Here is a 24,939-nt window from a genome sequence, read left to right as displayed (position 1 = left end):
TCTTGTACATAGGAGCAGTATTATAGTAGTTATATTCTTGTACATAGGAACAGTATTATAGTAGTTATATTCTTGTACATAGAGGGCAGTATTATAGTAGTTATATTCTTGTACATAGGAGCAGTATTATAGTAGTTATATTCTTGTACATAGGAGTAGTATTATAGTAGTTATATTCTTGTACATTGCAGTAGTATTATAGTAGTTATATTCTTGTACATAGGAGGTAGTATTATAGTAGTTATATTCTTGTACATAGGAGCAGTATTATAGTAGTTATTTTCTTGTACATAGGAGGCAGTATTATAGTAGTTATATTCTTGTACATAGGAGCAGTATTATAGTAGTTATATTCTTGTATATAGGAGGCGTTATTGTAGTAGTTATATTTTTGTACATAGGAGCAGTATTATAGTAGTTATATTCTTGTATATAGGAGGCATTATTATAGTAGTTATATTCTTGTACATAGAGGGCAGTATTATAGTAGTTATATTCTTGTACATAGAAGCAGTATTATAGTAGTTATATTCTTGTACATAGCAGTAGTATTATAGTAGTTATATTCTTGTACATAGGAGTAGTATTATAGTAGTTATATTCTTGTACATAGGAGGCAGTATTATAGTAGTTATATTCTTGTACATAGGAGGCAGTATTATAGTAGTTATATTCTTGTACATAAGAGCAGTATTATAGTAGTTATATTCTTGTACATATGAGGTAGTATTATAGTAGTAATATTCTTGTACATAGGAGGTAGTATTATAGTAGTTATATTCTTGTACATAGGAGCAGTATTATAGTATAGTTATATTCTTGTACATAGGAGCAGTATTATAGTAGTTATATTCTTGTACATAGGAGCAGTGTTATAGTAGTTATATTCTTGTACATAGGAGCAGTATTACAGTAGTTATATTCTTGTACATAGGAGCAGTATTATAGTAGTTATATTCTTGTACATTGGGGGGTCAGTATTATAGTAGTTATATTCTTGTACATAGGAGGCGTTATTATAGTAGTTATATTCTTGTACATAGGAGCAGTATTATAGTAGTTATATTCTTGTACATAGGAGCAGTATTATAGTAGTTATATTCTTGTACATAGGAGCAGTGTTATAGTAGTTATATTCTTGTACATAGGAGGCAGTATTATAGTAGTTATATTCTTGTACATAAGAGCAGTATTATAGTAGTTATATTCGTGTACATAGGAGCAGTATTATAGTAGTTATATTGTTGTACATAGGAGTAATATTATAGTAGTTATATTCTTGTACATATGAGTAGTATTATAGTAGTTATATTCTTGTACATAGGAGCAGTATTATAGTAGTTATATTCTTGTACATAGGAGGCAGTATTATAGTAGTTATATTCTTGTACATAGGAGACAGTATTATAGTAGTTATATTCTTGTACATAAGAGCAGTATTATAGTAGTTATATTCTTGTACATAGGAGGAAGTATTATAGTAGTTATATTCTTGTACATATGAGGTAGTATTATAGTAGTAATATTCTTGTACATAGGAGGTAGTATTATAGTAGTTATATTCTTGTACATAGGAGCAGTATTATAGTATAGTTATATTCTTGTACATAGGAGCAGTATTATAGTAGTTTTATTCTTGTACATAGGAGCAGTGTTATAGTAGTTATATTCTTGTACATAGGAGCAGTATTACAGTAGTTATATTCTTGTACATAGGAGGCAGTATTATAGTAGTTATATTCTTGTACATAAGAGCAGTATTGTAGTAGTTATATTCTTGTACATAGGAGGCAGTATTATAGTAGTTATATTCTTGTGTATAGGAGGCGTTATTATAGTAGTTATATTCTTGTACATAGGAGCAGTATTATAGTAGTTATATTCTTGTACATAGGAGCAGTATTATAGTAGTTATATTCTTGTACATAGGAGGCAGTATTTTAGTAGTTATATTCTTGTACATAGGAGTAGTATTATAGTAGTTATATTCTTGTACATAGGAGGCAGTATTATAGTAGTTATATTCTTGTACATAGAGGGCAGTATTATAGTAGTTATATTCTTGTACATAGGAGCAGTATTATAGTAGTTATATTCTTGTACATAGGAGTAGTATTATAGTAGTTATATTCTTGTACATTGCAGTAGTATTATAGTAGTTATATTCTTGTACATAGGAGGTAGTATTATAGTAGTTATATTCTTGTACATAGGAGCAGTATTATAGTAGTTATTTTCTTGTACATAGGAGTAGTATTATAGTAGTTATATTCTTGTACATAGGAGCAGTATTATAGTAGTTATATTCTTGTACATAGGAATCAGTATTATAGTAGTTATATTCTTGTACATAGGAGCAGTATTATAGTAGTTATATTCTTGTATATAGGAGGCGTTATTATAGTAGTTATATTCTTGTACATAGGAGCAGTATTATAGTAGTTATATTCTTGTATATAGGAGGCGTTATTATAGTAGTTATATTCTTGTACATAGAGGGCAGTATTATAGTAGTTATATTCTTGTACATAGAAGCAGTATTATGGTAGTTATATTCTTGTACATAGGAGTAGTATTATAGTAGTTATATTCTTGTACATAGCAGTAGTATTATAGTAGTTATATTCTTGTACATAGGAGTAGTATTATAGTAGTTATATTCTTGTACATAGGAGGCAGTATTATAGTAGTTATATTCTTGTACATAGGAGGCAGTATTATAGTAGTTATATTCTTGTACATAAGAGCAGTATTATAGTAGTTATATTCTTGTACATAGGAGGAAGTATTATAGTAGTTATATTCTTGTACATATGAGGTAGTATTATAGTAGTAATATTCTTGTACATAGGAGGTAGTATTATAGTAGTTATATTCTTGTACATAGGAGCAGTATTATAGTATAGTTATATTCTTGTACATAGGAGCAGTATTATAGTAGTTATATTCTTGTACATAGGAGGCAGTATTATAGTAGTTATATTCTTGTACATAGGAGGCAGTATTATAGTAGTTATATTCTTGTACATAAGAGCAGTATTATAGTAGTTATATTCTTGTACATATGAGGTAGTATTATAGTAGTAATATTCTTGTACATAGGAGGTAGTATTATAGTAGTTATATTCTTGTACATAGGAGCAGTATTATAGTATAGTTATATTCTTGTACATAGGAGCAGTATTATAGTAGTTATATTCTTGTACATAGGAGCAGTGTTATAGTAGTTATATTCTTGTACATAGGAGCAGTATTACAGTAGTTATATTCTTGTACATAGGAGCAGTATTATAGTAGTTATATTCTTGTACATTGGGGGGTCAGTATTATAGTAGTTATATTCTTGTACATAGGAGGCGTTATTATAGTAGTTATATTCTTGTACATAGGAGCAGTATTATAGTAGTTATATTCTTGTACATAGGAGCAGTATTATAGTAGTTATATTCTTGTACATAGGAGCAGTGTTATAGTAGTTATATTCTTGTACATAGGAGGCAGTATTATAGTAGTTATATTCTTGTACATAAGAGCAGTATTATAGTAGTTATATTCGTGTACATAGGAGCAGTATTATAGTAGTTATATTGTTGTACATAGGAGTAATATTATAGTAGTTATATTCTTGTACATATGAGTAGTATTATAGTAGTTATATTCTTGTACATAGGAGCAGTATTATAGTAGTTATATTCTTGTACATAGGAGGCAGTATTATAGTAGTTATATTCTTGTACATAGGAGGCAGTATTATAGTAGTTATATTCTTGTACATAAGAGCAGTATTATAGTAGTTATATTCTTGTACATAGGAGGAAGTATTATAGTAGTTATATTCTTGTACATATGAGGTAGTATTATAGTAGTAATATTCTTGTACATAGGAGGTAGTATTATAGTAGTTATATTCTTGTACATAGGAGCAGTATTATAGTATAGTTATATTCTTGTACATAGGAGCAGTATTATAGTAGTTTTATTCTTGTACATAGGAGCAGTGTTATAGTAGTTATATTCTTGTACATAGGAGCAGTATTACAGTAGTTATATTCTTGTACATAGGAGGCAGTATTATAGTAGTTATATTCTTGTACATAAGAGCAGTATTATAGTAGTTATATTCTTGTACATAGGAGGCAGTATTATAGTAGTTATATTCTTGTGTATAGGAGGCGTTATTATAGTAGTTATATTCTTGTACATAGGAGCAGTATTATAGTAGTTATATTCTTGTACATAGGAGCAGTATTATAGTAGTTATATTCTTGTACATAGGAGGCAGTATTATAGTAGTTATATTCTTGTACATAGGAGTAGTATTATAGTAGTTATATTCTTGTACATAGGAGGCAGTATTATAGTAGTTATATTCTTGTACATAGAGGGCAGTATTATAGTAGTTATATTCTTGTACATAGGAGCAGTATTATAGTAGTTATATTCTTGTACATAGGAGTAGTATTATAGTAGTTATATTCTTGTACATTGCAGTAGTATTATAGTAGTTATATTCTTGTACATAGGAGGTAGTATTATAGTAGTTATATTCTTGTACATAGGAGCAGTATTATAGTAGTTATTTTCTTGTACATAGGAGTAGTATTATAGTAGTTATATTCTTGTACATAGGAGCAGTATTATAGTAGTTATATTCTTGTACATAGGAATCAGTATTATAGTAGTTATATTCTTGTACATAGGAGCAGTATTATAGTAGTTATATTCTTGTATATAGGAGGCGTTATTATAGTAGTTATATTCTTGTACATAGGAGCAGTATTATAGTAGTTATATTCTTGTATATAGGAGGCGTTATTATAGTAGTTATATTCTTGTACATAGAGGGCAGTATTATAGTAGTTATATTCTTGTACATAGAAGCAGTATTATAGTAGTTATATTCTTGTACATAGGAGTAGTATTATAGTAGTTATATTCTTGTACATAGCAGTAGTATTATAGTAGTTATATTCTTGTACATAGGAGTAGTATTATAGTAGTTATATTCTTGTACATAGGAGGCAGTATTATAGTAGTTATATTCTTGTACATAGGAGGCAGTATTATAGTAGTTATATTCTTGTACATAAGAGCAGTATTATAGTAGTTATATTCTTGTACATAGGAGGAAGTATTATAGTAGTTATATTCTTGTACATATGAGGTAGTATTATAGTAGTAATATTCTTGTACATAGGAGGTAGTATTATAGTAGTTATATTCTTGTACATAGGAGCAGTATTATAGTATAGTGATATTCTTGTACATAGGAGCAGTATTATAGTAGTTTTATTCTTGTACATAGGAGCAGTGTTATAGTAGTTATATTCTTGTACATAGGAGCAGTATTACAGTAGTTATATTCTTGTACATAGGAGGCAGTATTATAGTAGTTATATTCTTGTACATAAGAGCAGTATTATAGTAGTTATATTCTTGTACATAGGAGGCAGTATTATAATAGTTATATTCTTGTACATAGGAGGCGTTATTATAGTAGTTATATTCTTGTACATAGGAGCAGTATTATAGTAGTTATATTCTTGTATATAGGAGGCGTTATTATAGTAGTTATATTCTTGTACATAGAGGGCAGTATTATAGTAGTTATATTCTTGTACATAGGAGCAGTATTATAGTAGTTATATTCTTGTACATAGGAGTAGTATTATAGTAGTTATATTCTTGTACATAGCAGTAGTATTATAGTAGTTATATTCTTGTACATAGGAGTAGTATTATAGTAGTTATATTCTTGTACATAGGAGGTAGTATTATAGTAGTTATATTCTTGTACATAGGAGCAATATTATAGTAGTTATATTCTTGTACATAGGAGCAGTATTATAGTGGTTATATTCTTGTACATAGGAGCAGTATTATAGTAGTTATATTCTTGTACATAGGAGCAGTATTATAGTAGTTATATTCTTGTACATAGGAGGCAGTATTATAGTAGTTATATTCTTGTACATAGGAGCAGTATTATAGTAGTTATATTCTTGTACATAAGAGCAGTATTATAGTAGTTATAGTCTTGTACATAGGAGCAGTATTATAGTAATTATATTCTTGTACATCGGGGCAGTATTATAGTAGTTATATTCTTGTACATAGGAGCAGTATTATAGTAGTTATATTCTTGTACATAGGAGGTTGTATTATAGTAGTTATATTCTTGTGCCTAGAAGCAGTATTATAGTAGTTATATTCTTGTACATAGGAGCAGTATTATAGTAGTTATATTCTTGTACATAAGAGCAGTATTATAGTAGTTATAGTCTTGTACATAGGAGCAGTATTATAGTAGTTATATTCTTGTACATAGGAGCAGTATTATAGTAGTTATATTCTTGTATATAGGAGGCGTTATTATAGTAGTTATATTCTTGTACATAGAGGGCAGTATTATAGTAGTTATATTCTTGTACATAGTAGCAGTATTATAGTAGTTATATTCTTGTAAATAGGAGTAGTATTATAGTAGTTATATTCTTGTACATTGCAGTAGTATTATAGTAGTTATATTCTTGTACATAGGAGTAGTATTATAGTAGTTATATTCTTGTACATAGGAGGTAGTATTATAGTAGTTATATTCTTGTACATAGGAGCAGTATTATAGTAGTTATATTCTTGTACATAGGAGTAGTATTATAGTAGTTATATTCTTGTACATAGGAGCAGTATTATAGTAGTTATATTCTTGTACATAGGAGTAGTATTATAGTAGTTATATTCTTGTACATATGAGTAGTATTATAGTAGTTATATTCTTGTACATAGGAGCAGTATTATAGTAGTTATATTCTTGTACATAGGAGGCAGTATTATAGTAGTTATATTCTTGTACATAAGAGCAGTATTATAGTAGTTATATTCTTGTACATAGGAGGAAGTATTATAGTAGTTATATTCTTGTACATATGAGGTAGTATTATAGTAGTAATATTCTTGTACATAGGAGGTAGTATTATAGTAGTTATATTCTTGTACATAGGAGCAGTATTATAGTATAGTTATATTCTTGTACATAGGAGCAGTATTATAGTAGTTATATTCTTGTACATAGGAGCAGTGTTATAGTAGTTATATTCTTGTACATAGGAGTAGTATTATAGTAGTTATATTCTTGTACATAGGAGCAGTATTATAGGAGTTATATTCTTGTACATACGAGTAGTATTATAATAGGTATATTTTTGTATGCAGGGAGCAGTATTACACTAGTTATATACTTGTACGTGGGTAGTAGCATTATAGCAGTTTTATCTTATAACTAGTATTCTAGTAATGATTTTCTTGTATATAGGAACAGTATTTTAATAGTTATATTGTTGTACATAGTGGGAAGTATTACAATATCTATATTCTTTTAAATTGTAGTATTATAGCAGTTATATTTTATATTATGGGGGCAGTATTATAGAAGTTAATACATACTTTTCATCTATAGTTTGTGCTTTGAGACATCTGTATTTGTGGTATAGCATAGTGAATACTGGACTAGTCGTTTAGAATTACAGTATGTAATTACTGTCCTGGACATTAGAAGTTGAGTTCTAAAATCCAGCTACAGTGTGTGGGTGGAAGAATAATATGATGTCTCTGCTTAATTTAGAGGACATTAAATATTGGCACAGTCCCTGGCTTAGAGAGACTATGCTGTACTCTTTCTGCCCTCTGTCATTGCTGAGGATGGACAGCGGCCATCATTGAAATCATTATAATTAATTTTCCTGCTCAGATCAATAAGTGGAAAATTACGTAAAGTTTTATATCACAGGAAGCAACTTGGAGCTTGTGCCAGCAGGAGCAGCATTGTGTTCTTGTACACTACTATAATTCTATACGTTTGTGACCATAGTGGGTAGTAAACATCTATGACAAGTTGTAAAAATGAACACATGCCATTTAGAGATCTAGAGGATCACCAAGGGCCATTGAACAGATGTAAGAGAGGCTTGGCAGGCTCCATACAGCAGAGGAGATTACTTGGGGTGGAGTTACTTTGTCTTAGTGTTAGTTCTCTACCCCCATGACTTTATGCAACACATTTGCATCCTATCCTATCCTATAATAATATGGATGTTTGTTCTTCAATCATGCAAAAACGGCTGAACGGATTTGAATGAAATTTGGCACATAAATAGTTTGTAACCTCGATTAACACATAGGCTACTTTTTATCCCGGTAATTGGCATGGCTTCACGACTGTTATGAATTTATGTTCACATACTATATTACACTGCTCTTGGAAGCAGGCTGATAAAGTTAGGTCTGTTATCTCTCTATGTAAACACTCATCTAACCCTTAGTCCATTCTGTACATGCATTTGCATATTATCTGATCTGCTCCAGACAGTGCTGACACACTGTATGGGAAAACACCTTTAACCCAAATTGGAAGTTTGCTACTTTTAAACATGTCGGGGGAAAAACAACAACACGCTCATTATATGGCGCCCCAACGAGTTGCTGAGATGCCTGAACAATCATGGGCAGTGCGAGGAAGGAGTTCAACAGCAGGTCAGCTTGACAGCTGCCGAAATGCCGGAGCAGTTGGACCATCGACGCCAACAACACGCTCATTATATGGCTTCCCAGTGAGCTGCTGAAATGCCAGAACAATCACGGGTACAGAGCGAGGAATGATGTCAGAGCAGGCAGATCATCAACGCCAACAACACTCTCATTATATGACGTCCCAGCGAGCTGCTGAGATGCCGGAACAATCACAGGCTCAGCGTGAGGAACAAGTTCAGCAGCAGTACAGCTTAAGAGCTGTCAACACTCCGGAGCATGCAAACCATCGACAACAGCAATTTGCTGAATATAGGCAGATCATCGAGGTCAACTACACTCAGACGAAGTCGCGGACAGAGGCTAGTAAATAATAAAAGTTATTTTATTTGGGATGCCAACATCAGTAAAGTGTTATAAGGTCACCCTATGAGAAGCCATGAAGTCGCGGGTACCTGCTAGTCATATATAGGTAAAGGTGGTGCAATCCTCTTTTTGGGCTTTGCCCAACTCAATTGCATGCAAAAAATTCTGGAAAGCAGCAATGACATAATGAACGCAAAAGTGAATATAATTCAGGGATGCAACGTTTCGGCTAAACAAACCTTTTTCAAGCACTGTAGCTGCAGGGAATAAAACGCTGTCTGGTGGTGATATCTGTTTACGGAAACATACATATAAGGGCAAGCATTGTGTACAAAGTCTCTGGGGTCAGCCTATGTATATGGCCAGCCTTAGGCTACATTCACAGGACAGTGATTGGTGGCCGTGTGGTGTCCCTTAATGTATGAGGATCTGTGAGTATAGGTGCACCTATATGGGTGTAAGATGGCCATGAAAATTTGATGTTTTCCAAGGCCATTTGGCACCTCGGCTGTCTGAATTTAGCCTTATTTCTGAATACTTGTTTATTACCTGGATAATACATGATAATAAGCAGTCAGGCCACACAATATATGGTGTCATCTGACGGCACAGCTTTTAGGTTTTCTCCATATTTGGGTAAGGACTGTGTTATTGGCCAGTGTCATCCCATCTAATCTTTGCTCGTAGCCAAAGCGTTATGTGCGCCTCATATATATGTAAATAGGGGCAGCACATTTTGTCTAGTTTACCCCATAGCTCATTGACTGCTCCTGCCTTTGTCTTCCAGTGGGAAGGAGAACAAATGAAGATTCTTTTTACTTCTTGTTAATATTCTTGGGCCACTATGACGGTCACTTATGGAAGTACTGTAGTTGTTACTGTTATGTGGAACTGTGACTGTCCTTTATGGATCTGCCAACCATCCTGGATGGAGCTGGACTGTCTCGGATTCTGGGTCCTGTCCCACTTATCCTGACTTCAACCTACCTGCTAGAGTTGAGTACCACGGTGAGGCAGGTAGCCATTCGCTCTTTGTTACACCATTTAGCCCCTGTCTGTGTCTCAATCAGCATTGAAGCTGGCAGGGGTGAAGTAGTGACGTCACTACACTGAGCCTGCTGTGACCAAGATGGTAACATCAGACACTGACGTGGACTACAGGGGGAGGTGAGTACTATTATTATCTTTTTTCTTTTGTGCATTACAGTGTGGGGGCCATATAAAGGGGTGCATTCAGGGCCGGCATCAGCACACGGCATAGTCGGGCAAGTGCCGGGGCCCACAGAGCCTCTGGGGCCCCCCTGGTACTTGCCCGCTCAGCACTTGCCTGTCCCAGCACAGAACGCATGTCCCGATTTCAACTCATATCTGTGTCCTCCTATGTGTTCTAGGGAAAGGGGGACATTTTTTATACTTTTTATATACTAATACTTTATTTTTATTTATTTATTTTTTTTCATTTTATTTTATTTTTTGCATTTATTAGACCCCCTAGGGATCTTGAACCACAGGGGGTCTGATCACTAATGATTGCAGGCATGATTGCAGGGAGCTCTGTAAAACTTACAGCGGAGGTGCCGGTTGGTATGGTGACCGCTCTGAAGCAGAGCGGCGCCATTATAGTTACAGACACGGCATCTGGACCCGTCATACAGACACGGGGGCGGGTGTCGGGCCGCAGCATCACCACGCTCATAGTAGGAGCGTAGCGACGCTGTTAATTTCAAACTACAGAAGTACTTACGCTAACAGGCCCGGAACTCAGGTACACGCTGGGTGCAGGCCTGAGCTTACATGGCCACGTCACCCTGCGTGTAATGGAGTGTGTGGGGGGGGCGGGGTCTGTATTCTGGGCCTGCTCGCAGAAGTACCATAAGTACTTCTGCAGTTTGAAATGAGCAGCATCACTACGCCCCTGCTATGAGCATGGCGATGCTGCGGCCCAGCACCCGTCCCGGTGTCTGTATGTCAGGTCCGGATGCTGGGTCTGTAACTATGATATTGCTGAATTACCGTAATGACCCGAGTATAAGCCGAGGTGGACTTTTTCAGTATACTTGAGTATATACGGTAACTACTGTTAAAAATCTAGCAAATCTTAGCATAAAATGTTTAAAATTGTTTAGAAGTTTACAATTTACAGAGAAGCAAATTATCTAAAGTCTCCCTGATTTCTTGCACTTCTCTATTTTGCACTAGTGGTTTTCTAAGTTAACATATTTTTTTTCCAAATAAAATATTTGGGTCTCAGTGGCACCTGCTGTTTTACTGTCGCCACATGATTTGCTCCACAAGGGGGCCACTGAGGCTGTCGCCCAAGGGCCCATAAAAACCTGGAGCCGGCCCTGGGTGCATTATAATGTAGTGATGGGCATTATACTGTGTGGGCACAAAGATGTATGGTTAAATAATAAACTTATATTATAGACCCCTGATGTTTATTTCTTATGCATTGGTATTCTTCAACGCTCTGACCCTGCCAATATGGCGCCACTGCTACGATTGATTCACTGCGCCTGCGCAACAGACGAATGACCTTCTCATCATGGCGTCCGATCAATGCTACGGCCGTGGTACGTGCACGTCAAATGTTGACGCTTGTGCGTGCGCGCCCCCGCTGGCTCTGGCCCTTCCTCTTCTGTCGCCGCTGATGCTACTGAAGATGGCGGCTCCGTGACCGGGGAGGAACCGGCACTAAGGCTGGACAGAGTGCGCCTCGCCAGGTGAGAGCCTGGGCTTTGCGGCTGTGTCAGTGTGGGCTGTCTCTTGTCATAGACGTCTCTGGCAGCTGCCTCATCCCTAGTGACTGTCTCATCCATAACGCCTGTCCCTTCACGGTCGGTTACCGTCTCTTCTTAGTCACCGTCTCTGTGCACGGCATGATGTCTATTCGTTAGTCTATATCTCGTCTATGTCTCATCCATGTTGCCGGTCTCCTCCCCCAATGACTGTCTCTTTATGTAGCCTGTCTCTGTGGCTTTCCTTTCTGCCTGCAGGTTGTATATGGCCAGGGATGTCTCACTATTAATATGTGACAAACTATGATGGAGTCTGGAGCTCGTCATCTAGAGGGTGACATGGCTGCCGCTAGTCATGTGTCCGCCTATGCCCGGGTACCAGCTTCCTGATGTTGGGGTTGTCAGCTGGCTGGGGAGGGTGTCAGACATTGCCTACTTGTCAGATGTTGATTCTGTACTCAGGCCATTGTGGGTGGTGGTTGTCACATGTCAGCTACGTACTTATCCTGCCAGGTTTGTTGTCAGACGTCACACTCGTCCCCGGCGTGCCAGGATAGATGCCAGATATAGATATGCGGCTCGCTGAGGGTGGTTGTCACATACACGGCACCTCTCACATCTGGGTTCCTGGTCCAGTTTTTGTCCCCTGTCCGCCATTGTCTGCAGGACTGTCTCTATTATTCTCACAGTCCAGACTTCAGCCTCTGGTCAGAGTTGGGTGATTATTAGAGTTGCAATGTTTTGTATTCTTTGCCTGAACCCCCAAATTTATATGCTTCATGGTGGCATTGAGAACCGGTCAGGTGCACCCCTCGGGCTCCTGGTGCCAGTTGTATAATGTTCCTATATGAACCAGATTCAGGGAACCTTCTGCATTCAGTACCGTTCAGATATTCCCAGTCTCTTCTTGTAGTATATGTTTCTTTACAGTGTGCGTCATGATCATTTCTCAGCTGGGTATACGCAGCATGGTGAGGTATATGGTGGGACGTACATCCGTCTGCGTATGTTAGTGCCACATTACCTGCTGATCATGTATCTAAGCCCCTGTGCTGTGTAATGTATTGGACGATGCTGATCCCTTTAGTCCGTGTTGCTCCGCACGCTCGGGCATCTATTAACGCTGCATTAAGATGTTTGTAAGGTTTTCGGGTTCTGTGCTCCTGCGAATATTGCAGAATTCTGTCTGGAGTGTGATCAGGTCTCGCACCATTGTAATTTGGCTATTTGTGAGGTGTAAAGAACGTTATCTGCCTTATTACTTGTTCTGAGGCACATGATCTTGAGTGGAGCCTCCGGTGGTGGGGAGGGGGCTGAGATTCCTGTGCACCCCTTTTGGTGTGAAGTCGCAGCTCCTACACTCCGGGCTGGGAATGGAGCCATCAGGAGATGTCAGCACTTTCATTAGCATCGGTGCTAATTACCATCCTGTCTTTTCTTTGTCCTGAGTAGTGGCTCAGCCTCTTTTCACATGCCACTGCTTATTATATTGTCCCCCAAGCTGTGCAATTCACCGTGAATTACACCCTGACTGTGACTTCCCGGACTAACCCCAGAGGGTGATCTGTCCTGCAGCCTGCAAGCCCGTCAGAACAATGCACATGGCGTCATATACAGGCGCAGGAGCCAAACAGCTGTCAGGGAATCGGTCTTGTAGTCCGCTTTTGAGTTGAGTAAATTTCTGCTCCTCCCCCACTTATAAATAGCTAGACCGTCCGCTTTACTGCTTGTGACTCTTCCTGAGACCTATAGCATTCAGTAGCAATCACTTCTAGGTATAGCAGAGCATCATGGGATATTTGCCCTGTTGTGACTGTGGGCCATGATGTTCAGTAATGGAGGTGTCGTGTATTGGGCTCCTCGTGTATCAGTCACGCTGCTGAAGACTAAATAATGGCACGTGTCTGTTGGCGCAGCCTTCACTTATATAGAACTAACAGTCCCAGCGTCATCTTTGCTTTATTGTGATGGGTAAGGCATTTATTTTTTGGGCGATGCTTTCACTTGTAGTTCCTCCATACTGAGAAAATAAATCAAATGCCGCTCTCATCTCGTGTTGCCAGTCTGCCCTCTGCTCTCTGGTTTATCTCATTTTCTCATGGGTGAGCATTGACGTGCCCAGGCAGATAATGCCGTCTTATTGTTTTCAAAGCCGGGATGTGTGTGCCAGGTCTTCAGGGCACAATTAGTATGTGTCAGTGACAGGGCAGTAACCTGTAGTACATTGGGATGATCAGAGCTTGGAGGGCTGGTGGTGAGTGCACTGGATCTTTGGTGTCTCTGTTCCTGGGTATATTGTGGTGGTCCCGACACCCCATTGCCCAGTGCATTGCATTGGTAACGTACAAGTTTACAGCGTCTTACTACTTGTGTTTTTTCTATGTATAACACTTCTGGAGTCACTTGTTGCCATCTCCTTATTTCTCGCAGCCTGTTGGAAGTATTACAATAGCTTATTAGATTGTAGTATATTATTTTGTGTGTTTGCAGTAGATTTTGCTTTTAAGTTGTGGGTTCATTCAATGCCTATACCCTCCAATTCCAGCTGTGGGCACAAAATCAGGACGTGATGGCAGAATTTAATTGCTATTAGATGGCTTCAGCACTAGGGGGAGTTATATTTTCTTATGTTATTCATTAAACCCCTTTAACTCTTGAAACAACTATGTATTGACTTTCTTCAATTTTTTGTTCCACTTGCAGGACGTGTGTGGAATGCCATGGCCAGCTCGTCTGAGAGTGAAGATGATGCATTCATGGCCATTGACGGAGAGGACGCAGTAGACGGGACTATGGAGCAGGATGACGAGTCGCAGGCGATGCCTGAGGTGACCAAGCATAATCGATCAATGTCCGAGCTGCCGGAGGAGGTCCTGGAATACATCCTTTCCTTCCTGTCTCCGTATCAGGAACATAAAACCGCAGCCTTGGTGTGCAAGCAGTGGTACCGGCTCATCAAGGGTAAGCTGTAGTGTATAGGTCATGTGACCAGCCGTGTGTCCTGTACAGCACACCTCCATGACTGCGTGGGCCTGAGCTCTTGTCACTCATTGCAGCCATTGATCACTTTTAATGTGGTCTCTTTTTGGTTGCTCTGCGCTATATAAAGCCACGTTCGTTCAGTTCTAGTTCATCAGGTCTGTAGTGTTATTGTAATGCTGTAACCTCCTGGGTGTTTAAAAGGGATGTTTGGCCTATATGGTAGATGGTAAGCTGACTCTTATAGGATGTACCCATGGAAGACCAGGTAGTTTACCTTTAGTCAAGCCAGGAGGGCACAGTGGGCAATATGTGCCATCCCACCAATCTCAATATATAAGTGAGAGCAAGTGACCAACGTACAGAGTGGTAATGTAACATGGCTGAATGGTGTTGCTGGAAAATTTGCTGTTTGTGGAGCAAAACAGGAGATTAATGAATGTGGGTGTATGCTCCTGAATCAGGATGGCAGTACGGTGCTGTGAGATTCTCCATAAGGTGCCTTGTATATTGAATGGAGTCCTTGTCTTGTGCAGCTTTCAATTCCTCTCTATTTTCAAAATCTGTTTGGCAGTGAATGGAAACCTTTCACAGCTGGAGACTGCAAACCTGTACAGTCTGAATAGTTCCCACAGAAGTGTTGTGTTGTCTGTAGTTTACTGAGGCTTGAATAGACTGACCAGTTGTAATGCATTGTCCGCTACGTGACTGTTGTATGTCACTGAAGCTGAATTCTTGAAGCTTGTTCAGTTCTGAAACACAAAGTTGTAGAGAGAGAACAATGAAGTGACTTTTACTGAAGACTGGAGGAGCTTTTTTTGGGGTCCTTGCACACAAGTACCTTCAAATTCAGCAAATATGGCGCATATGGACTCCCCATATCCTAGTTATCCATGATGCTGTGAGTCGCTGCTTTACTGTGAGACCACTGTCTTGTACTGTGACTGTGGTTTTTATTTTTTTCCATTCTAAAGGTTGTCTGTCAGCGGAGTCCGAAATATCATCTCAGCCCCCTAGATAGATAGATTAGGTTCATCTGAATCATACAGTGCTTTCCATCGTGAATCGCTGCCTCCGTTGCCAAGATATTTCTGTTTTGCAATATCTGAATGAACATTTAAAGAGCAATGAGGGCATTGTTATTGCTCCAAAGATGTAAACGGCAACGCCCTCGTTGCTCCAAATAACTCATTTGCATATTGTAAAAAGTCTTGTGAAGACCCTGTTTGACTCAGATGACCGTATCTGCAGGGCTGGGCTCTGTCTGCACAAATATACAATCTACTCGCTTAAAACGGCTCTTGTTCCTCTGTTGTCTGGTACCATTGCATCTAAAATGAATGTTTCTTACCACTCTGCGCTGCAGTTATTTCAGATTTTTATTCTCTAGTTTTACTTTTTCCAGTGAAGTGTTTGTGTTCAGTCTCTTTACCATTTATAGTATATAATAATAACCGCAGAGCTATTCCACTTCTCTCGTATTCTGCACATCATCCAGACGCACCAACAACTTCTTATTTTATCCCAACTCCTGGGACTCTCCAAAATGTAACCGCGAGCTCATTATCAACACCCACCCCCGCTCAGGACACTCCCCAATAACCTTATATAGCACGTAATGCAGATACTCAGCTTGGATTTATCATAGACAGCACAGCTTTTCACCTGACTCCATATTAAGTTTTCATCTGATGAAAATAATCAGACTAAGGCTGGTCTTACACGGGCGTAATGATTTTACGGTCTGCAAGTTGTTTATCACCAACATAGACACCGCAGACGCCCGTGAATTGCCGGACTCGCCAATGAGTCCATGCAGAGCCACAATTCACAGCCTTTTTGGACCTGCTCTATAAATTGCGGACCACAGTTGCGGCCCGGCACACCACAGATAATATATCCGGTGGTATAAGAGGTCGCACTGAATATAATGTGTCCGCAAATGGTCTGCAATTGAAAACCCTCAATTGCGGGCCATTTGCAGACTTACATTATGGCCGTGTAAGACCAGCCGTAAGGTTGTGGTTCTATTCAACTGTAATGTGGTCACATTATTAGTCATGATATCTGGACCTCCAATGGTTTATAACCACAAAACTTTATGGTCTTGATATTGTGGCAGTCTAAGACTGACCTAAGGCTTATAATGTGTATAAGCATCTTCTGAGTCTCCAGCGACAGCAGTTGTATCAGCGACCTAGATTTTTTTAAGTGGCAGCACACCGAGATGGGACCATGTAAAACTAGGACCCTTGTGCTATATTTAATGGGAGTAAGAGGGATTTCCAGGCAAATGATCTGACATATCCTTGGGATAGCTCATCAGTATCAGATCGGCGGATATCCCTGGTGTTCCCACCGATCTGATGATCTGTCCTATTATCATTTGGTAAGAAAACCCCCTCATAGATTGTAAGCCCTCGCGGGCAGGGCCCTCTACCTCACTGTGCCAGTCGGTCATTGTTAGTATTATATCTACCTGTATATTCAGTGTACTGTATGTAACCCCCAAATGTAAAGCACCATGGAATTAATGGTGCTATATAAATAAACAATAATAATAATAATAATAAGTGTACACGATGCTTAGAATAGATGGGCTTTGTTTTAATTGACTGTGAGCAATAAATAAACCTTGTATTAATTCCTTCCTCTTCCACTAGGGGTCGCTCACCAGTGCTATCATGGATTCATTAAAGCTGTTCATGATGGAAATATTCAGTGGGAAAGCCGGACCTACCCCTATCCTGGGACCCCAATTACTCAGCGCTTCTCACACAGTGAGTGTCCCCGCTGGCTGTATCTGAGCGAATGGGTTTTTTAGATGCTTGTGGAATAATTTATTGCCGGGCATATTACCTAGATGTTGGCATATGGGAGTACCACCAAGTCTTGCTCTTTAAGGGACTGTCCTACCAGGACCTTTCCATGTTGCAGCACCCTTGGTGTTGTGCACTTTTGGCAATGATTAACTTTGCAAGGCTGAGGTGCGGGCGCAGACTCTGTAAGCTTTTACACCAGTGAGGAGAGCCAAGCAAAGCTGAATGGGGCACAACCCTCAAAATGGGATAGAGACGTTATTGCTGTACGTGGGTTTTTATATGCAGGATGTATATAGTACACACTGGGTTCCGGTAGCAACATAAAAAATTTAGGCTTTTTTTATTCTGCTTTAATCAGGTGCTTGTTACTACGACTCCAACCAGTCCATGTACGTGTTTGGCGGCTGCACACAGAGTAGCTGTAACGCTGCTTTCAATGACTTGTGGCGCCTGGACCTCAACAGCAAAGAATGGATCCGACCTCTGGCCTCAGGTGAGAACATGGCTTCTGTGGGAGTTGGCTCATTCACTTGTAGAGTCATGGCGCCAATTTATGATATTTGTTGTGTTGACTGAAGAAAATTAAAACATCAGATTTATTATAAAATAGCTGAAAACTTATATTTTATACAACTTATATAAAATAAATCACTGAACACTCCTTTAATTATAAGTGCATGTAATTAAAGGAGTTTTCAGTGATTTAATTTTTTTCTAATTAATGACCTTTCCTTAAGATAGGTCATCAATTAAAGATTGTCAGGGGTCCAACACTGGGCCATTGATCGATCATCTGCTTGAGGAAGCCGCAGTGGTTGCCCGAGCCCTGCAGCCTCTTCGAGTTCTTACCAAACACAATGCCATACATTTGTGCAGCATGTATGTTTATATATATATATATATATATATATATATATATATATATATATACAGAGAGAGAGAGATCACAGTATTAGATCATATAAAAGCACAGTACTCTATGCTAAAAGCACAAAGGTAAACATCCTAACACTATATACCAGCATCTATAAAAATATACATATTATCAGTCAGAATAGACCAGAGAAGCTCAAATGGTGTATGCATAACATACCTGTGCTTTGGTTCTTACCAAGCTCAATGGCATACATTTGTGCAGCAGGTATGCTTGGGGTCACAGCCCAGGCCGTTCACTTGAATGGGACTGAGCTGCAGCACAGGCCATGTAACCAATGAATGTGATGTCACTTATCCTATGAAGTAGAAACTACACTCAAGGAGCGCCGCTGCTTCTTCAAACAGCTGATTCATGGGAGTCTCCGGTGACCGACCTCCACCAAGCTAAGGATAACTCATCAATTTAAAGGTCCCCCTGTACTTGTCCATGGTGACATTAACCTTTGATAAGTGACAGCTGTGACATCACTCCCCATATTTGTAATGCAGAGAGAGTAATCCGGGACAATCTGTGGTGTGTAGGCAGTAGGATACAACTGTTTTGCTGATATGTAATGTACCCATGTGGTGAGGTTCTATCTTACTCCATGGGGTCACACACACACATCCTTGGACATTCATTGCTTGCTGTGATCCTCTGTAACAGGTTACATTATTCAGAGAGTACAGGTTACATTGCCGTGTATCAGAGTGAGCAGCCTGTCTGGATTCCCAGCGCTCTCCCTGAGAATATGCTGCTGAGCGGTATCCCACGGGAGGGGCCGCATCACAATCCCACCCTGCTCTCTGCTGTCAGGACAAGGCCGGGCTGCGGGCAGGTTTGCAGGCATTAGCTCATTGTCTCTGGAAAGCTGCCCAGGAGTTGTGTGTCATAACTTGCGCCCAGGTAGTGTGTCTTACCCATACTGGCGTGTAGTCTGACAGCTGAGTGCCTGCATGTTCTATAACTCTAAGGCTTTGGTCTCCTGCTATGGGAAGCAAAGTTGGGAGGGGAAGGCTGTTCTATTGGATGGATTTGCCTCTTAGAGATGTCTAGATTTCATCACTAGATGAAGCACTTGAGAAATCTCAGCTGAGTTTTGTGCTGCAATGAACGTAAGTGATATATAGTATAAAATCCCTGCAGCGTCAATCTATCAGATGGTGGATTATAGCCTGCTGAGGTGACACGAATGATGGCTTCAGGCTTTCTCACTGTAAATCTGCCCTGACACAGCAGAATTCATGGCAGCACAGTTGGTGTGAAGTGGCTGAACTTTTGCACTTGGATTCTGACCTTTGAGTATTTGTCAGGTTGTTGGCGAGCCGAAGTACTGACCAGTCTGGGCTCAAATCAGCGCCAAAGAAATTATCCTCTAAAAAGTGCTGCCTGCCATCAGAGCTCTCTGTGCCCAACCAGTGAGATGTTTGAGGGATTATTGGGACATGCCAGGACCCCCTACCCTCTCCCTCTATCATTATAGTGGGGGATGAGATTTTCTCCCTCGCCCTACCGATTTCTGAAAATATTCTATTATCCGTTTCTGTGTTGTGACGACTTTCTGTGCTGCATTTGATGATAATGTTCCTGATTTCGTTCCTTCGCCCCCTTCTTATTATGGGATGTTACCACCTGCTGCATGAGATTGTGTGTCCTCGTGGTATTCCCCAGTCTTATGAGGTGTGAACTAAGTATCCATATATATATATGTAATATCCCTGGGGAACTTGGCCGGAATTTTCCCACTAGACTCTGACATCAGGACTTTCATATTGGTCCTGTCTGAATTCCTGTCTGGGACTGATGATTGCAACGCAGCAGTGGGGGAAGGGGGGTTTCTATATTTAGTCAATACACTACCAAAGGGTTGTACTGCACCTACATATGTGAGCAGAAATAATGATGTACTACTTGTTTTATATGTCTCTGTGTGTGTGTAAGTATGTATGTATGTATGTGTATATATATTTATATACTACTATGTATACTCGTTCTGATCACTTTGCTATTGATTATTACACATCTTTCTCCCCCCCGCTGTGTATTCACAGGTTCCTATCCGTCTCCAAAGGCAGGGGCCACACTTGTTGTTTACAAGGAGCTGCTGGTTCTGTTTGGTGGATGGACCCGCCCTAGCCCGTACCCCTTACATCAGCCGGAACGCTTCTTTGATGAGATTCATACATATTCTCCATCTAAAAACTGGTAAGAGTTTCTTCCAGAAAGTGGGCATCCCCATCTCGCATGACTTGCAATATTCCCGAATTACACAAGTTTGTTTTTCATACTGTAATAATCACATGATATTTCCAGGTGGAACTGCATTGTCACCACCCACGGGCCCCCACCGATGGCTGGGCATTCGTCTTGTGTTATTGGTGATAAGATGATCGTCTTTGGTGGATCTCTTGGTTCTCGACAAATGTAAGTTAACTGTGCTTACTTACTGCGAATGTGTTCCCTGACTCTTACTTTACCAGCCCTGCAGTCAGGGGTATTGGTCATGTTACTAGCACACATGGATTTGGCTGCTTGGGGTGCACATCTTTGTCACATTACAGATTTTTTATAAATTGCCATTTCAGATGAAAAGGAAAAGGCTGTGATTTGTGTAAGAAGTAAATTCATTCTAACATTTGACTTATCTTTCAGGAGTAATGATGTCTGGGTGCTTGACATGGAACAGTGGTCATGGTCCAAACCAAATATCTCTGGGCCCAGCCCTCACCCCCGAGGAGGACAATCCCAGGTACACTTGGTTTAAGTGACTTCATGTCCTTTCTGTTCATTGAGTAATGTGGGATGATAATGGAGTTGTCCTTCCTTCCCTCTTCTAGATTGTCATTGACAATGAGACTATCCTAATCCTGGGCGGCTGCGGAGGTCCTAATGCTGTAAGTACACAACATGGGATATTGCAGCATAGTGCTAATGTGCGAGTGTCACTGACTAGAGTGGTCTCACTCCCTTTTTAGCTCTTTAAAGATGCTTGGCTGCTACACATGAATACAAATCCATGGACTTGGCAGCAGCTGAAAGTGGAAAATGAGGAGCATGGAGCCCCAGAACTGTGGTGCCATCCAGCTTGTAGGGTAAGTCCCATTTGTGGTGCTCCATGTACACCCTTGTTCATGAGCAAATATACTAATATACAGGGGTCCAGAGGGAGGAATTTCAATTAGACATGTCTGTGGAAACCCCCATAGAGGTGAATACATCACAGAATGCACTGGGATATCTCTCTGCGTATCACCTGACTGCATTCTGCTATACACTCGGCCCCACACCAGAAGTACACTCTGTCATGTGCATGACATCTTATTTCATATTCCTTGTTGCCCCAAGGATTATAGGACCTTGCTGCCGCTATTTATCTGACCTTTTTTGTTTTTCTGTTGTACGTTTTGTATTCTCATCACACCCTTTGTCTTAGTCTGCGTTCCCTCACAGAATAATAACCATGTTTTCATCCTATCTCTCATAGGTGGGCCAGTGTGTTGTGGTGTTCAGTCAAGCCCCCAGTGGCCGTGCTCCTCTTAGCCCAAGCTTGAATTCCCGTCCATCACCAATCAGTGCGACTCCACCTGCCTTGGCTCCGGAGACCAGAGAGTACCGATCACACTCGCCAGTCCGAGCGCCTGATGAAGCCCCTTGTGTAAATGGCCGCTGGGGGACTCTTAGGCCCCGGCCTCCGAGGCAAACTGGTGGTGGTTCCCGTGAAGGTAGCCTGTCCCCAGCTAGGGGTGATGGCTTATCTCCTGTCCTTAATGGGGGCAGTATATCGCCTGCTGCAGCTTTGGACAGTCCCTTACAGGTTATTTCTCCCTCTGCTGCTGAAAGCTGTGAGCATAAGGCCTCTCCACCGGCGCGCCGGGGCTCTCTTCCAGAGCAAAAGGATTTATGTCCTGGTGCAGAAGATTGCACATGGAAAAGAGGGGATTTAGATGTGGACCCTACCAGTAGAAACCTGCCTGAACAGACAAATGGAATCCATACTCCCCCACACATCGCTTCTACATTTTCTGGAGCGGTCTCACCTGGAGCACTTCGACGGGGGCTGGAAGCAGTTCGAGCCCTTGTAACTTCCTCCCCTTCATCCTCTTCATCACATGGGGGAGCGAACCCCATCAGCCCCCCTACCCTCACCTCACCAGGTTCTCCCAGCAGCGGCTCTGATGCAGCTTCAGCACGTCCAGTCCCAGCCCAAAGTGATGGCCATTCCCTGCCCCCTATCGCGCGTCGTCTAGGACATCACCCGCCTCAATCACTAAATGTGGGGAAGCCCTTATATCAGAGCATGAACTGCAAGCCTATGCAGATGTATGCCTTGGACATTCAGGGAACCCGAGAAAGGGGCCGCGTAAAATGGAAGGTTTTCAGCAACAGCTCTGTGGTGGGGCCTCCTGAGACCAGTCTACACACTGTTGTGCAGGGGCGAGGAGAGCTCATTATATTTGGAGGTCTCATGGACAAAAAACAGAACGTCAAATATTACCCCAAAACCAACGCCTTGTATTTTGTAAGAGCCAAGAGATAATGTGGGCAGTGATTGTCAGAGACTGTTCTCGTCCCGACTCCCTTTTTACACCACTTAACCCTTGTGATATTGTCCCTTAGAGCTTGGATATGAGCCAGTGATTAAAATGAGAGCATGGAGGCTGAGGTGACAATCGGAGCTCTCCCTGCTTTCCCCCAATGTGACCCCTCTCTGTTATGGGCTCCTGCAACACCTGTTCAAAGCTGCATTAGTCTGTGCTGCAATAGGTAAGGGGGCCGGGCGGCTCAGGAGCTGGGTGGTCTCCCAGTTGCTTGAGAAAGCCTTGTATATTCCAAATTTATCTGATATGGTCCCAGTTCATCAAGAGTGTGCTCTGTCCAGGTATACTTATTGATCCATAGTGGGAGGTCAGACACTATTATTTTTATAGTCTGTTGACTGTTGGTTTTCCTCTGGATAGGGGGCGCTGTTTTTTTTTTTTTTTTTTTTGTTTGTTTTACTATTCTATAGTTTACAGTTCACTCTCCTATTTATAATGGATGGTGCAATGTTCTCCTTTACTCCTAAATGGAAGCTCTTAGTGGGTCTGTGACTCTCCAGTGATTAGAGAAATACAATACCCATCATCCCCCTGGCACGCAGGATTTCTAGGCCTTTATTTGCAAGTTTATAATTTTAAATAAAGCTAAATTTACAGAATGAAAAGGAATCCCCTGCCAGAGCCCCCTCCCTACCCCTGTAACTTGTGTTGAGTCGCGTAGATCTGGTGAGAACATTTCAGTCTATAGTGACTCCTCTCTTCCACCATATAGAAGTTATAGGGGACTTTTCACTATGTGATTGTTCTGTAGTGGAGGTCACAACCCCAAAGTCTTTCCAGCTGCTAATGTAAGTTCTCCTGTGTATAGAGAGCGGCCCCTGTACTGATCATGTGCGACCTCATGGCCAGACACCAATCGGCTTAGAAACTACACATGAAGTACAAGGATAATTTAGTTTGGTAAATTTGGAAAGATTTTTGGGTTCCCTTTCTTGTTTCAAGGAGCTGTGCACTACAATGTGTTGTGACCACCCTTCTTCAAAGAGGGGTCAGTTCTCCCCTAGGTTTGGGGGGGTTAAAAGTTTTTGCTGTTGTGGAACTTTATCCTAATTCCATCCATGTATAAGTGCATGCTGGGGGGGGGGTTGAGTTGTATATTCCTGGCTCCCCTTTCCGATTGGGCTATATACATGGACTTAAAATACTGAGGCTCTATGAAGCTACAGAGCAGCCAGGTTTATTGCAGCTACCATGTGCAGGGAGGAGGATAAACAGTGGGGGCAGCAGTGAGCAGAGCGCTGTATCACCTGGGATGCTGGTGTCTATAGTGCCTGGGTACACTATGGACACAAACCATGAAGAGGTTCTCAGCTCCTGGCCCCACATCATGGGAGGGGGTGAGAAGAAGCTTTTCAGCTGATTATTAAATTATTGCCACGATATTTTATAAGGTCTTATATTGCATGGTCCTTCCTCCCCCGAGCAGTCAGATAGCAGCTGCGGCAGACATTCCCACACAGGTATTGGCACTGTACACGGCCATCTTTTTGACACTTGGTATCTGCCCCTGATCTAGGGGGATGGATTGCAATAAAGTTCCCTGATTCTCATCTGTCCTTGCTGCACTGATACTCTTTTCACTTTTTTATTTTTAATGAAATGGCAGCACAAGTGCCGGACACCCTGGTCAGTACAGAAGTGAATCCAAGAAATCAGGTCACACACACAAAGGAGGGAGGTTCTGGGCACAAGACTTGGGGTGATGTAGTAGCAGACACAACATGTGTACAGGACTGATTCTGTATGACTGGACTCCTCAGCAATCACATGATGTGTGGTATGGGGGGATTGGTGAGGGGTCCGGTCACACAGAGTCCTGAAAAAACCCTTAGATTGAAATGGTAGGTCCCATCTTCCCCAATTCTGAGAAAAGGTGGTAAGTTGTGCATTGTAGCCCTAGTCTTTCCCTACAGAGTGATGTAGAGTACAGTGCCCTGGTGGCTTAACCCTTTTATTGGGATTCAGTCATTAAAATGCAATTTTTTTTCTCCCTAACC

General features: G+C 40.4%; 1 protein-coding gene across 1 annotated transcript; it reads left to right on the top strand.

The window, feature by feature from the left end:
* The first annotated feature begins 14,347 nt into the window (after positions 1–14,347).
* FBXO42 (F-box protein 42) lies at positions 14,348–24,492 on the top strand. Its single transcript, XM_075277811.1, has 9 exons — positions 14,348–14,588; positions 17,270–17,386; positions 17,787–17,921; positions 20,396–20,549; positions 20,658–20,768; positions 20,997–21,093; positions 21,182–21,238; positions 21,320–21,436; positions 21,829–24,492. The coding sequence occupies exons 1-9, from the start codon at positions 14,348–14,350 to the stop codon at positions 22,879–22,881; spliced, it is 2,082 nt and encodes a 693-aa protein (XP_075133912.1). The 3' UTR covers positions 22,882–24,492.
* The last annotated feature ends 447 nt before the right edge of the window (positions 24,493–24,939 follow it).

The sequence above is a fragment of the Leptodactylus fuscus genome, chromosome 6 (assembly GCF_031893055.1).
Source record: "Leptodactylus fuscus isolate aLepFus1 chromosome 6, aLepFus1.hap2, whole genome shotgun sequence".
Lineage (NCBI taxonomy): Eukaryota > Metazoa > Chordata > Amphibia > Anura > Leptodactylidae > Leptodactylus > Leptodactylus fuscus.
Note: the sequence above shows the minus strand (reverse complement) of the source record. Positions and strands in the feature narration are given on the sequence as shown.